The sequence below is a fragment of the Labeo rohita genome, chromosome 3 (genome assembly GCF_022985175.1).
Source record: "Labeo rohita strain BAU-BD-2019 chromosome 3, IGBB_LRoh.1.0, whole genome shotgun sequence".
NCBI lineage: Eukaryota > Metazoa > Chordata > Actinopteri > Cypriniformes > Cyprinidae > Labeo > Labeo rohita.
Window position 1 is genome coordinate 1,060,297 of NC_066871.1, and position 14,654 is coordinate 1,074,950.

Consider the following 14,654-nt stretch of genomic DNA (forward strand, 5'->3'; position numbering starts at 1 on the left):
CTTGATTCAGTCAAATCTCTCAGATGATCTAGTAGAAATAGTGCAGATCCTAAAAGACAACCAGAAACACAAGTTAAATTTACAATAGAGCAAAGACCGTTAATACTGTGAAAAACATACTGTGTTGTGATGTTCAGTGATGGACCAAAAAAAATGTACCTGAGAAAAACTTGTCTATCACCTTCTAAATTTTCAGGAGCAATGACGAGAGAAGATCAGAAAAGTCTGTCGCTCACAGTCAGACGACAACAGCAGTCTGAGAGACAAGGAAGTTTGCCCCTTTTTTCACCTTGCAGTAACACTTTGGCTTAGGGACCAATTCTAGTTGCTTAATAGCATGCATATTACTAGCAGACTGGCTGTTTATTAGCACATATTAATGCCTTATTCTGAATGACTATATTTTAGATCTCTTAGTCCCATACCCAAACTTAACAACTACCTTGTTAACTATTAAAAAGCAGCAAATAAGAGTTTAATAAGGCAAAGTCATAGTTAATAGTTAATAAACCTCCAACATTACAAAATTTCAGTTCATATTTCAAAACTATGACTTTATTCTCAAAATTCCGAAATTAAATCTCACAATTCTGATAAGAAAAAACAACTCATCATTCTCTTTTTTAACCTCGGCTCTGGCTTTTTTTTCCCCTGAAAATTGACAAACTCACTTTTGTTGAGTTAAATCAAGCTTAAGTCTGAACTAGGAAATATGAACTTGCATTTGTGAGAAAAAAAGGCAGAATTTTGAGATAAAATAAATAAATGTTATGTAAAATGTTAAAAATAGGTTTAAAATTATGTCATGCTGGTTTACAATGTGTCCCCTATGAACAACATATGTGAATATATGACCTATTGTTTAAATCAAATTTAGGCTTTAAAAGGCAGCAGTTTTTTTCAAATTCTTTTTTATTTCATTTTTTTTTATTCCATGGATTTTACCCGTTTCCCTCCACTTGTTACTGGTGTTTATCTGCCACCACTATGCACGCCCAGCTGCAAGTGATGTAATTGTGACGTCTACTCCAAATTGGTCTATACCAATGCCAAAAAGCACCCTTACCATCTTTTTTTTTTAGTAAACCCATTGTTATCAACAAGAGACATTTCCCATCAATAAACTTACCTGAAAGGCATGGGAATTTAGCATCATGAAATTAGAATATTAATTATTTAATCAATGGATGTCAGTAAATAAGTGGCTTCATTACATTGGAAAAATGTGCCTGTGGAAACAAAATATTAATTTTACAAAATATGACTTTGCTCCGTTCATGTTTCACGGCACTTTCAAAGTGAAACGTCCACCTAAATTGGACACCATTGTACTATTACTTGAAATGTTCACGGGACTGCTGTTTTTCTTTTTCATTTCACTCTCAGGTCCTCATTTACTGTTTATGCCAGAATCCAGTCAGATATATTTAGGTTTTTTGAGAAGCTTTGCATCTGGATGTGAAACTGCACTCGTGCATATTCTTAAACAAACAAGCATTTGGTTCCCGTTAGACTTCACATCTCAGTCCTTTTTACTTTCTGTTAAACTTTCATACTTTCATTAGAAATGTTATTTTAGTACATCAAAACTTGTTTCTGAGGTCTTCTACTTTGTGTTGAATCTTTTTGCATATTTTGCAATTCACAGTATGATGCATTCATACTATATATAAATGCTTGCAGTTGTTTGAAAGGCAACACTTTGCTCAACAAGCCTCAGAATTGCTCTTAGCGACAATAAAGAAGAGATTTGGATATTTGAATTTGTTTCATTTGGGGCATTTCATTTTAGCTCTGTAACTGTACGCACTTGTCTTATACCTCAACAAAAGCTCCATCACCAAATGCAGTCTGCATTTCTGAATGTTTCAGCAGATTGTCATTGTAGTGAAGAGGTTGATAATTCAGTCGTGTGACAAAAGGATTTTGTATAACTGAAGAAATTAATCAGGGACACATAAAATGAGGCTGAAGCATCTAAATAGGGTCAATTAAAAAAAAAAAACTTTATTTCATTATTTAAAATTGATAGAATTATTGAGCTTAACCAAGAGGTATGAAACTACGAATTATGTGTAGTTAAGTAAATACATGATTCTTGTACTCATGTAACTCATGTAAATTCAAATGACTCAGCATACACTTTGGAGTATTTTTTAAGGTCCTGGCTAGATTCTTGAACAGAGCACAGTTCAGGTCACTTCTCTTACCAGAACTTGTCAAAGTGAACACAGTGTCACACCAGAGATCTTTCTGCTTTTCTTTTGTTTTGACATCAGTGACTTTAAACGTCTCATATGGAGGAATCAGCACCTCTTTCTCATGAGGAAGCTTAGAATATTTTGACACATCTGCACCTTCACACGTGTAGATTTCAAAACAAGATACATTTCCAAAAAATTTAGCTCTGTCAGGATTAAGAGACGATGATGTAAATGAGCCAAAACGAACCTCTTTGTTCTTAACATCCTCGTTAAATTTAACTTTTGTACCACGATAAGTCTTAAAGCATTTGTTTTGTTTCTTAAGAATCTGTATTGCATCTGTTAACAAAAAGTGAAGTGAATACCATTTGTATGTCTTGTTTTCGTAATTTTTTTTACCAGAACGAGCGTCATTATTGAAGTCACTAAAGACTTTACTATCGGAGTACACATAAATGGCAATTGAATGATTCCTTTTCAAGTTATCCTCTGGTTTCTTGGCATGCTTTTCACCTTCTTGCCAAGCCTTGTTATATATTTCAGATTTTCTTTCCTTGTCTAGATAGAAATTCTTCACCACATCTGCCATTTTGTTTGTACAGCCCTCATATCGATCATCAACTGAATTCAGTGCCATATCCAGTGGATATCTTTTTTCTTCAGCAGCACCAACAGCTCTGTGATCCTGCAGCAACAGGAATCATAATGATCAATCATCAGTATTCATGTGTGTAATATCCATACTAGGACACAAGCTTACCTGTCCTAGAGCAGCTAAAATGAGAAAAAGACATTCAGTGATCAGCAGCATCTTGATTCAGTCAAATCCCACAGATGAACTAGTAGAAATAATGAAAGACAAGCAAAAAACACAACATTTTCTCACAAATACTAAATTTATCACTTGAAATACAATGAAAAGGATTATGTACTTAGAATTGCACACTTAAAATATCACTCAGTAGTTTACTGTGTAATTGTTGTGTTCTGCCAGATAGTAAAATCATTTTAAAATGCTAACTGTAAATATAACAAGAAGACATAGACAAGAAACATAACAAATGTTATCTTAATCTTTTACTTTAAAAAATTACCTGAGAATATGGTTGTCTTTTTGTGAGCTTCTTCAGATGTTTGAGAGCAGTGACAAAGATCAGAAATGAGCTTGTTGTCAACAGCAGTATTTAAACCAAAAGATGAGGAAGTTTGATTTTTATATATCACACACACACACACACAAAGATGTGTGTGTTTGTTCGGGGACATAATAGGACATAATTACACACCTTTTCTGAATTTAAATATTTACAGTTTACTGCTAGGCCCATTGTAATCACGTATTATTCCATAATCCAGTCCGACATATTGAGGTTTTCAGAGAATCTTATCATCTCGATGTGAAACTGCATTTGTTTCTAAAGCGATTCAATGATTCTACTGAATCTTCATGTATCACCTCTTTCTAAACAGATTCTCTGTATGATGTACCATCAGTGATCAAAAGCAAAACCCCTTTAACTACAGACATGTTCTTTGAGTTATTTGAAATGTAAAGCCACATATAAAGCCACAGAGTTGATATTGGTGACAATGAAGAATATTAAATGCTCAGGAGATGTGAATTTTACAACATTTTTGACACTGTGAAGAGCAAAATCCTCTTTCTCTAGATTCCAGGAGGAGACACAAACACAGGTTAGTTATATGCAAATGAATCACTAGCTGGACAGTATCACTGATACTGTCCTCAAGCATTTACAAAAATATGAACTGATGTGTGTCAGCAATTACTGTACAGAGCCAAGCACGCCAATGATCAGAGACTGAACAAAAAAACGGTATGTGAATCAGTTTAAAATAGCTGAAAGTTGAATTATATTCCCAAATATAATTGTCTGTAATTCTTGAACCCCCCTTGATTACAAAGTGGACTCTTTTAAAAGGTAACACGAGCATCAGAGAGGGGGGGTTATGAAGAATAAAGACTCAAAAAATTCTATTTTGTAATGCTGGCCAGGCAGGACATCTACAGCATGTGGGACTCTGATATTGCATATTTCACTTACGCACATTTGTGCTATCAGGGATTTTTAAAATGTCCAGGTTGGCTTTGTTTTCCTGTTTTGAAGTGCTCTCACAATTGGTTGATTATGTACAATGCATGCACACACTATACAAAATTAGTGTAATTTTAACAATAAAATATTGCAAAAATGGTTCAGGAAAAGCAATGCTATCAGTTATGTACATTTGCATTTTATTTTTCATCTTCTGTTGTTTAAGTGTTGATGAAGTATGATAACATGATGTTGTTTTGTGTTTGCATAAATGACTCTCTGCACCTTCTTCTTACATTTGCATTTTCTAGTTTGTAAATGACAGTTTTATACCGTTAAATTTACAGTTTTTCTGTGAATGTGTCACGGATCTGGTCGGTGTTCCGCGGTCCGCTCACCACCAGATGTCGCTCTTACCTTATTGTCACGCACGGACTGTCGCACTACACCCCGGACTACATTCCCCATCAGCCATTGCACTTCACCTGCGTCCAATCAGAGACAGTATAAAAGCCCCGGTCTTCCTGTCACTCACTGCCGAGTATTGAATTGTTATCATTCATACAAAGCGTTTCTCCGTGTTTCCCCGTGTCTTGTTTTCTGGTTTTGCCTTGTTGTTTTGTTTAATCTGTCTATCGGAACTTTCGCCTGTCTGACCATTCTCCTGCCTCGCCCATTGGATTACGTACGCCGCTGATCGACCCTCGCCTGTTTATGGACTATTCTTCCTCCTGCTGTCTAAACACCTGTTTGCCATTGTTTGACCCTGCCTGCCTTTCGACCATATCTTTGCCTCGTTGTAATAATAAAAGTCTGCAAATGGATCCGCCCGCCTCCCGTCTCCTCGTTACAGAATACTCGGCCAACAAGGATCCAGCAGCTCAGAATACAGCAGCTCAGATCATGCGCCTTAAACAAGGTGAGCGGTCCATTGAGGAGTACGTTTTGGACTTTATTATGTTGGCTAATCAGACTTCTATGGACGATCTGTGTCTGATGATATTTTTCCATGGAGGGCTTTCTGAACCCTACCGCTCCTCAATGCCACTTTATCAACCCCATTGGACTCTAAAACAGTATACAGACATTGCACTACAGATGTTTGGTTCATCGCTCACCCAGTGGCGCCTCCAGAAATTTTTCATAGGGGTGGCCAGATGGGGCCACTTAAAATCTTGGGGTGGCACACCAAAACTATAAACCATAATTTCAGAATTTTATTCTACTGTTGTAGTAAACCGGCCTGTAGAAAACTATCAGAAAGACTTAAGGAAACTCCTACTGATATACTTTGGTTTATTGTGTTATATTTAATGTTACTAATGATATAATGTGCATAGACTAATAACAGTACAGTTAACATTTTGAGTTGCACAACAATTCTTTTTATTTTGCAATTATATTTGGCATAAGGTGTACATTTATTGCAAACAAAACAGTTACTGGGGAAAAGCAGATACTGGCAGATACAAATAAAAGCAAGGACAGAAACAATCACATCTTTGCTTCATGTAACAGGACTTTCCCAACAGGGGATCAATAGTCTGATTCTGATTACCAGGCTATACAGTATGTGTAAGAAACATTTATATCTTTGCTTAATGTAAAACAAAAATAATTATTACTGTTACAAAAAGAACTTCCCAACAGGGATCAATAGTCTCTGATTCTGATTACCAGGCTTCAGAATAGCTTTATTCGCCTGTTGCTATGTTTTTTGGCAAACACATCCACAAAGTCATCAAGATTTATGGCCCTAGCCCTTCTTGATTCTACACTCAGCACACCCAAATTGCTTAAACGCTCATCAGTCATGGTACTTCTCAAGGCAGTTTTGATTAACTTTAGCTTAGAAAAACTGCGCTCACAAGATGCAGTGCTCACGGGTAGTGCAAGTGCAATTTTGCACAGTTTAAACATTTGGTGGAAGACCTCCTTAAATGGCTCCAGAAAGACAGTAAGCTCTATTAATGCCTTTGGTGTTTCCTGACCACTACTTTGCTTCCTCTCAAGAATGCGCTTAAGCTGGGGGATCTCATATTTTAGATCCTCAGTACTGCAGTTATATTGTGAGGCAAATGGAAACACTACATCTTTCTCACAAAATATGGCACTGCACGGATTCAAGGCCTGTATTCCTTTCATTATGACACAATTTTCTTTAGAAAATCTTCTCTTCACCTCAGAGAGAAGCACATCAATAACTGGAATGAATGAACCTGTCCGAAAGGACTCTTTCTCTGTGCTCTCTTGTCTTTGAACTATTGGAGTGAACAAGTAATGCCCTTCAAGCAAAGAGCTTGGTCTGACCTGACGGCCTGAAGGTGTGGCACTGATGTTGCATTGCTCAGTAAGAGTTAAAATATTGTCCCAGATGTCATTAAAGAGAGAGCCCTCTCTGTAACTCTCCAATGTGTCAACAAGAGAGTCAACAAGTGTGACAGCTGTGCCCAAATCAAGTTGTGGGGACTGTAAAATATCTGACAGATATTTTATCTCACCAAGAACACTGGTGAATGTTACAAGGAGGCTAACAAACTTGAGATCTATTTGGGCTAATAAACCTCTTGCCTCTACAGCTCTGTCACCATTTTGCTCTTCTGATATTTCTTTTAGTAGACGTATGATGGCTGACAGTCTGTCTCTCACTGTCTTGCAAGCATTATACCTACATGCCCACCGTGTCTCTATCAGTCTTTGTAACTCTCTTGGGGCCCCCTGAAACATCTCCCTCTGTATCTCAAGCCATCTTTGGTGCACATATGACCCTGACACAAAAACATACAGTTTCTGCAAAAGAGAAAAGAAGCAATTAGCTTCAGGGATGCATTTCACACTGTCAACTAATACTAAATTTAAACAATGCGCATTGCAGTGCACATAAAAAGCTAATGGGGCCTCTGATTTTATGCGTGCTTGCACACCTGTGTTTTTTCCGCTCATGACTGAGGCTCCATCATATGCTTGCCCTACAAGGTGGTTTTTGTAGTCAAGACCATGCTTCTGCAAAATTTGAATTATTTTCTGTGAAAGTGCTGCAGCATCAAGGCGCTGTGCTGCCTCAAAGGCAAGGAAGCTCTCGCATACTGACCCATTGTAATAGTATCTTATTACAAAGGACATCTGTTCTTTTTTGCTTAGGTCTTTAGTCTCATCAACCAAAATGCTGAAAGCCTCACTTTGGGAAACTTCACTAGTTACTGAAGTGCGGACCATTTCAGCTAGACAATCAATTATTTCATTTTGTGTGTCATGCCCAAGATATGTTGCATTTCTTTGACTTGTCATTTTTCTTTTGACTGTGGGATTGTGTTTGGCTAGCAGTTCCATAATAGCGAGAAAGTTTCCTTTATTCTCACCTTCTGATTCTTTATGTGCTCTCTGTGCTATGTTCTGCGTAGCTGTGAGAAGCAGGGTTTCTCCAACAACTTTAATGTACTCTCTATTTTCCTTCACTAATTTATTGTATTCTGCATTTAAGGATGCTGAGAGAGAGGATGTGCTTGCAGTGGATTTTTCATACTCTGCCCATGCTAACATTGCATTAGTATGTGCTTCAGATTTGGCATGACCTAAAAGTCCCCCATCTTTGAAGGTTGCCTTTTTCCAATGTTTGAACCCCTCTTCAGATGTAAATACTGAATCACCCGAGGAGGGGAGACTGAAGTGCCGGCAGGCATAACAGTAGGCAGAGTCTTTACTCTGAGAGTATTCTAGCCATTTATGTGTGTTGTACCAGTCTTTAGAGAAGCATCGTCTTCTGTCCCCTTGATAGGTACGAGGGAAGATTTTCAGATGTGGCTGCTTGGGCTGCTCTGCTCTTGACTGGGAGATATCTATAATGAAACAAGAGGCAAAATCAGTTATTCTGATATTAAAATAATAATGATGATAATAATAACAATAATAATAATAATAAGCCCCTCTCGTAATTATCAATCATAGCTGTAATAACGGCCTATAGGCATTTCTATTCAGAATAATAAAACTCAACTACTAATAAACATGAATCAAAAAGCTTTAAGTGATTATGTCATGATTTGTAATTTAATGGAAAAACACTAAACAAAACATACATTTCTCCAGATGATGTTACTATCTAGCCTAGCCATCAATTTCATTATTAGGGCCACGTGATCGTAACTTCACCTGTTGGTCCAGGAACACGTCTAACACCTGCTTTTGCCGTGTCCTGCCACACTTCTGTGACCAGTGGTGCTGACTGTCCCTGACCATGGGCTGCTGCTGTCTGTTTTTCCTTGTCATTGTGTTCTGTCACTAATGCTGGCTGTGTATCCTTGTCTTGCTGCTCTGTCTGTTCCTCTCCCCTATCCTTCTCCTCCTCCTCCTCCTCCTCCTCCTCCTCCTCCTCACTATTACTAAGCCTCTGTTGCTCCCCTGCCATCTCTTTTACTCCTCCTTCTGTACTTTTCTTCTTAAAATAAGAAGAGATGTCTGTGGACTTTCTCTTCATTGTCTGAAAATTGACATAACATATACATGCACCAGCTAACGACGTTAGCTAGGTAACTCTTGTCAAAACGTGTCAAAAACACATCAAAAAGCTGCTGTAACAGTATACTGTAACCATTTGGAATTTAAAAAGCACATGTCACGACACATAATTCCCCTTCTTCTTTTACTAAAGAATATTTTTGACTTATTTACTTACCGGTAGTCTTCTTTGTCTTCTTTCTTAACTTCTTTTGAAATTGTTGACCGACGGGCACGCGCTGAGCTGTTGCTGTCTGAGCGCGCAACAGTGGCATGGACGGAGGGGCGGGGCGGGGGAGAGGGCTGGCTACTGTGTGCGATCGAAGGTCTAGAACGGCTTGCCTGCCTGGCTGTGCATTAGGGATGATGCATAACTGATGCTACTAAAATTTATACTGGCCAGTGGGGTGGCCAATGGGGTGGCCAGGAGTCGGCCAGGGGTGGCCACCCCCCTGGTGGCGCCATTGATATACACATATATATATATATATATATATATATATATATATATATATGCAACACACATATATAAGGGACTCAATACAGCTAAAGAACAACATACGGTAAATATTATACTATACAGAGAGCATGAAATGAAAACAGTAATAAACACAATAATCGCAATACACATATACCACTGCAGTGCACTACAGTATAAATTAGTACAAACAGAATGTCAGGATATAGAATAATAGTGAGTCAGAGTCCAGTCAGTGTAAATGATAGAGTGCAGTTCATATGAGGTTGATGTGCTGTGTGTGGTGTTACTGGTACGAGTTCAGTTCAGTCTGATTGCCTGTGGAAAGAACTCGTCTGGCAGTCTGCTGGTGTAGGTTCTGTGATAACATCTGCCTGATGGTAACGGTAAGAGCAGTCCATGGCTTGGGTGACTGGAGTCTCTGACGGTCCTCCTCACACACCACCTGGTGTAGATGTCCTGGAGGGACAAAATAAGTATTTATAATGTGGTGAATTAATAAACAATATAAAGTATTTTTTATTTATAATCGTTGCACTGGATTTACCATTGACTCCTGTTGGAGGTTGTTGGAGGTATGGGCCAAAAGAATCCCTCCATAACTATCTCGCAGTTGATCAGTTGTGAAGTTTACTTTTATGGACCGTAACATCTGAGCTGTCACAGTAGAGCCGTTCATGAATGCAGTCCTCACAGCAGATACCTGATGGGTTCAGGCTGCAGTGCTGAACTTGGTGACTGTTGAATTGATCTCTTCAAACTGGCTTCATCCTCCTTCAAACAAACCCACAAAATAATAAGTCAACAATAACTCCAGAGAAATACTGTTGGTGAATGCAGGTGTATGTGTCAGTACTCACCATATTCGATCATTTCCTGCCCAAATTCCAAAGATAATGGCAGAGTTGATTTGCTTATTCTAGGAGCTATAAAAAGATGCACGTGTGAAAAACTTGAAGTAACTGTAACTGCTGTCTTTTGAGAGATCAATGTCAATGCTGGTACCACACACACAACTGCATTGCTTGAGTACATACATACCAATGGAAATGTGCAACCTTCCAGCTCTCTGTCTTTTTCTGTTTGGGCTCAAGAAGGCCATATTCATTCCTCATTCATCAGGACCGGTTTGACTTGCTAGCTGTGACTGATTTTCTTTGTGTTTTTGGTCTTCAGCTGTAAAACAAGAAAATATCTATTGACCCCATGTTTAATTATTATTTTTGTTTAAACATAAATTAAGCAGTTATAATAATAAACTTCAAGCTCACATTCCCTGGCAACTTTAACAGGCTCCTGAGTTCATCTGTACACATCAGATTCAGAGTCTGAGAAAGGCCATCATGCAAAAACTTACAACACAGCAAAAAAAAATGTGTAAGTGAAGGAGTAAAGGAATAAGAGGAAGCGAAATAGGCAGAGAAAGGCAACATTTTGTGTGCAAGTTTAACAGAGTGAGAGGAAAGTAGTATTAGAAAAAGCTGTATTGTCCAATAGCAAGCTACATTAATATGAACAATTTTAAATATGATTACATGCTGACAGTATTGTTGTAAGCAATTTAAAGGCCTCTTTACACCAAGGATGAGTCCACACCGCAGCAGACAACAACATACTCTAACTGCAGCATGTATACACCGCCATCGTCTGTTGGTGTGGATGCTAAAATATTTACCATTATATACATTTCTTGTTCTTAGTGTGAACAACTTTAAGTGATTTGATTTGGCCAAATTAACTGAAGATCTGATTTGTCTAAACTAACATTTCCAGACTCCTGTTTCTTAGATGTGTTTATTAAACACCAACATCGAAAGAAAGGCTTACTCTGAGGTGTGAACAGATATCATGTACTGTTAGAACGGGAAGAGACGGCACCAATTTGTAAAGGTTATTCAAAAATTCAATGGACTTAATATAAACTTGACGATATAAACACTGGGGCACAAATGGGCACAAACTACATGAGAGTTGAAGCTATGGCCAATGACAGCAGTAGGAGTGAAAGTCGTAGAATTTTGTATAAGTACACTTGTCAAATATCAAATGAATTTGTTGACTTGGTAAATTGCATAAATTATTACTGCTTCAACATGATACCTTTACAAGAGATGGCTTCTTAAAAGAGCCGCTGTGTGATCCGATGTAACTGCAAGACAGAAACAAAATATTGAATATTAAAGTATTAAAGGCGTGGCAAGCGTTGTCATTACTGTGCTTTACGAATAGCATACAGTTAAAAAGGTTAATGTGGTAAAAACATTGTAGGTGTTGTTTTTACTGTACAGATGTTGTTGTTATTTTAACTACAAATACCACAGTAAAACTAGAGTTACTGAGGTAAACTACAGTAATTGAGTTACAGTTAAACCCATAGTAAGCGTTGAGGTTAATGTGCTTTAACTACAAATACCACAGTAAAACTACAGTTATTGTGGTAAACCCAAAGTAAGTGTTGAGGTTACTGTGCTTTAACTACAAATACCACAGTAAAGTACAGTCACTGTAGTAAAAACATAGTAAGAATCAAGGTTATTGTGCTTTTACTACAAATACCACAGTAAAACTACAGTTACTGAGGTAAACCCATAGTAAGCATTGAGGTTACTGTGCTTTAACTACAAATACCACAGTAAAGTACAGTCACTGTAGTAAAAACATAGTAAGAATCAAGGTTATTGTGCTTTTACTACAAATACCACAGTAAAAGTACAGTCACTGTAGTAAAAACATAGTAAGAATCAAGGTTACTGTGCTTTAACTACAAATACCACAGTAAAGTACAGTCACTGTAGTAAAAACATAGTAAGAATCAAGGTTGTTGTGCTTTTACTACAAATACCACAGTAAAACTACGGCTACTGAGGTAAACCAAGCATTGAGGTTACTGTGCTTTAACTACAAATACCACAGTAAAGTACAGTCACTGTAGTAAAAACAGTAAGAATCAAGGTTATTGTGCTTTTACTACAAATACCACAGTAAAGTACAGTCACTGTAGTAAAAACATAGTAAGAATCAAGGTTGTTGTGCTTTTACTACAAATACCACAGTAAAACTACAGTTACTGAGGTAAACCCATAGTAAGCATTGAGGTTACTGTGCTTTAACTACAAATACCACAGTAAAGTACAGTCACTGTAGTAAAAACATAGTAAGAATCAAGGTTATTGTGCTTTTACTACAAATACCACAGTAAAACTACAGTTACTGCGGTAAACCCATAGTAAGCGTTCAGGTTACTGTGCTTTAACTACAAATACCACAGTAAAGTACAGTCACTGTAGTAAAAACATAGTAAGAATCAAGGTTATTGTGCTTTTACTACAAATACCACAGTAAAGTACAGTCACTGTAGTAAAAACATAGTAAGAATCAAGGTTATTGTGCTTTTACTACAAATACCACAGTAAAACTACAGTTACTGAGGTAAACCCATAGTAAGCATTGAGGTTACTGTGCTTTAACTACAAATACCACAGTAAAGTACAGTCACTGTAGTAAAAACATAGTAAGAATCAAGGTTATTGTGCTTTTACTACAAATACCACAGTAAAGTACAGTCACTGTAGTAAAAACATAGTAAGAATCAAGGTTGTTGTGAAAACCACACAATGGCGAAAGCAGCTCAATGAAAATAAACAGCTTAAAATCTGGCTTTGTCGTTTGTATTTATTATTTATTACAGTTTTACAATTTCCGATCCACTTGAATTTGTAAGTGCTCACCCTATGAATAACACGTTTGGAAATTTAATTTTATTTGTGATATGACTCATTGCGATCACTGTCCTTGTTCATAAAGCAAACTCATGTGATTAAACGTTACTGTTCAGCAGTTCTTTGTAAGAAATCGTGTACTTGTTCTATTTAAGTCCAGTAAAACTTATTGAACTTTATCCCTCAATGAAATTAGGACGATATGACATATGATTAAATACATCAGCGTTTCTCAATTCCATTCCTCACATACCGTCGCTCTGCATATATTGCATGGCTCTCTTATTTAACCTGATTCAGACAACCAGCTAGTCCATGACTGAACTGCGTTGTGATTAATATGGTCCCTAAACAATGTTCATCGCTCCCCACTCCCTGAGCAGTGGAAATCGGTTTAAGTTTACTTAGAAATATTCATTCTTGGATTTGCGCTACACCACCGCCTGCATAGTCTTCACACAGACGAAACTTAGAGATGTGTGACACAATATACCCCTGTAAATAAATGCAATTTAAATTCATGTTTTGCACACTTTAATGTTCGTTGAATGGAACATATACGCTGTCTTCGAACTGTAATCAGGGCGGAATATTTTGAGTTCGCAGGGCACTTACTTTTGAACAGAACTGACATCTGAGATACAAAATGTGCAGAGCAGTGGTTCACTTACAAGATCAACTGGCTGAGATCAACCTATAGTGTGTTTATTTTATCGGGCAGATATATCAGTGCCACCTAGTTATTAAAAACTGCAAAAGAGAAATTAATTCTGTCCTGTGTGTGGTACAATAGAAGACGGCTGTATGATTTCTGTGAGTGTGTATGTGTCTTGTTCTGGCCACACAACTGAGTGCTCGAATGAACGCAATGGATTCAAATATTAGTACATTTATTCTATGCAAGTGCAAGCAGCTCTTAAAATTATTAACACAAATACAGTCGTTTTTTCCTCTAGTGATTTGTATGTATTGTCATTGTACGCTATTTAGCGTGTCCTATAACATGGCGGCGACTATACCCAGAATGCAATGCGCAGTGACGTAAACTCCTGAGCTCTATAGTAAAAATACGGTAAACGTGTGGACTTGTTACATGAACGCTTTCCCACCATAGGCAAATTTTAAAAGAATAATTTCATTCATAAATACGGAACGATCGACTATTTTAGGAGACGGTACCTGTATGTGTCTTGATGTCATCTAAAATCCGTCTTTTAATGCACTAAATCGCTGGTCATTGGTCCGCGTGGAGTTGATGGCGTTGGGGAAACGATCGCCCCTGCTGGTACACCAGTGGTAATTTCACCGTCATACTTGCGTGCGGTGATTAACCATTTGGATGGACGATAACAGCCTTCTGAGCCTACCAGTAGGCGCAGCAGGCCCCTTCTGGCCCATATCAATGAGCTGATAATCACTGATAACGCCCATTCAATCAAGTGATAACATCCGAAGCGGGTTTCGTCAGTACGTTGTTCAAGAACCGGCAGAGCGTCAGTCTTCGTCAGTAAAAAAAAAGAAAACTTGATACAGCCAGACGGAGGCGGGACAGACGACGGCAGAAATCCCGGATAAACATCGATGTGGCTTTTCCCAGATGGAAGGCAATGCGGTTGGGCTGACAGACATAACGATGTTGAGCCGGCATCGTGATCCCATCGCACCCCCTCCTCCCTTTCCCCTCCCGCAAGCCACCGCATCC

The 14,654-nt window shown here is 37.9% G+C and overlaps 2 protein-coding genes and 1 long non-coding RNA gene across 14 annotated transcripts; 1 reads left to right on the plus strand and 2 right to left on the minus strand.

Moving 5' to 3' along the window:
* Positions 1–1,982: 1,982 nt before the first annotated feature.
* Positions 1,983–3,609, minus strand: LOC127162835 (NAD(P)(+)--arginine ADP-ribosyltransferase 2-like). Its single transcript, XM_051105711.1, has 3 exons — positions 3,299–3,609; positions 2,965–3,043; positions 1,983–2,889 (listed from the first exon to the last, which is right to left on the minus strand). The coding sequence occupies exons 2-3, from the start codon at positions 3,013–3,015 to the stop codon at positions 2,080–2,082; spliced, it is 861 nt and encodes a 286-aa protein (XP_050961668.1). The 5' UTR covers positions 3,016–3,043; positions 3,299–3,609; the 3' UTR covers positions 1,983–2,079.
* A 1,992-nt stretch (positions 3,610–5,601) lies between these two features.
* Positions 5,602–14,448, minus strand: LOC127162824 (zinc finger MYM-type protein 1). Of its 10 annotated transcripts, none has more exons than XM_051105692.1 (8): positions 14,132–14,448; positions 11,334–11,382; positions 10,505–10,561; positions 10,275–10,409; positions 10,094–10,159; positions 9,781–10,007; positions 8,411–9,692; positions 5,602–8,097 (listed from the first exon to the last, which is right to left on the minus strand). In XM_051105692.1, the coding sequence occupies exons 7-8, from the start codon at positions 8,733–8,735 to the stop codon at positions 5,945–5,947; spliced, it is 2,478 nt and encodes an 825-aa protein (XP_050961649.1). In that variant the 5' UTR covers positions 8,736–9,692; positions 9,781–10,007; positions 10,094–10,159; positions 10,275–10,409; positions 10,505–10,561; positions 11,334–11,382; positions 14,132–14,448; the 3' UTR covers positions 5,602–5,944. The 10 variants fall into 10 exon arrangements, with proteins under 10 accessions (XP_050961649.1, XP_050961648.1, XP_050961650.1 ...); XM_051105691.1 differs by having other exon boundaries at positions 10,505–10,539; positions 14,132–14,447; XM_051105693.1 differs by lacking the exon at positions 10,505–10,561.
* On the plus strand, positions 11,771–12,759 carry LOC127162846 (uncharacterized). Of its 3 annotated transcripts, XR_007827425.1 has the most exons (4): positions 11,771–11,836; positions 11,980–12,050; positions 12,186–12,448; positions 12,663–12,759. It is a non-coding gene; the product is annotated as an uncharacterized LOC127162846 (long non-coding RNA). The 3 variants fall into 3 exon arrangements; XR_007827423.1 differs by lacking the exon at positions 11,980–12,050 and having other exon boundaries at positions 11,819–11,907; XR_007827424.1 differs by lacking the exon at positions 11,980–12,050 and having other exon boundaries at positions 11,819–11,907; positions 12,186–12,399; positions 12,614–12,690.
* Positions 14,449–14,654: the final 206 nt, after the last annotated feature.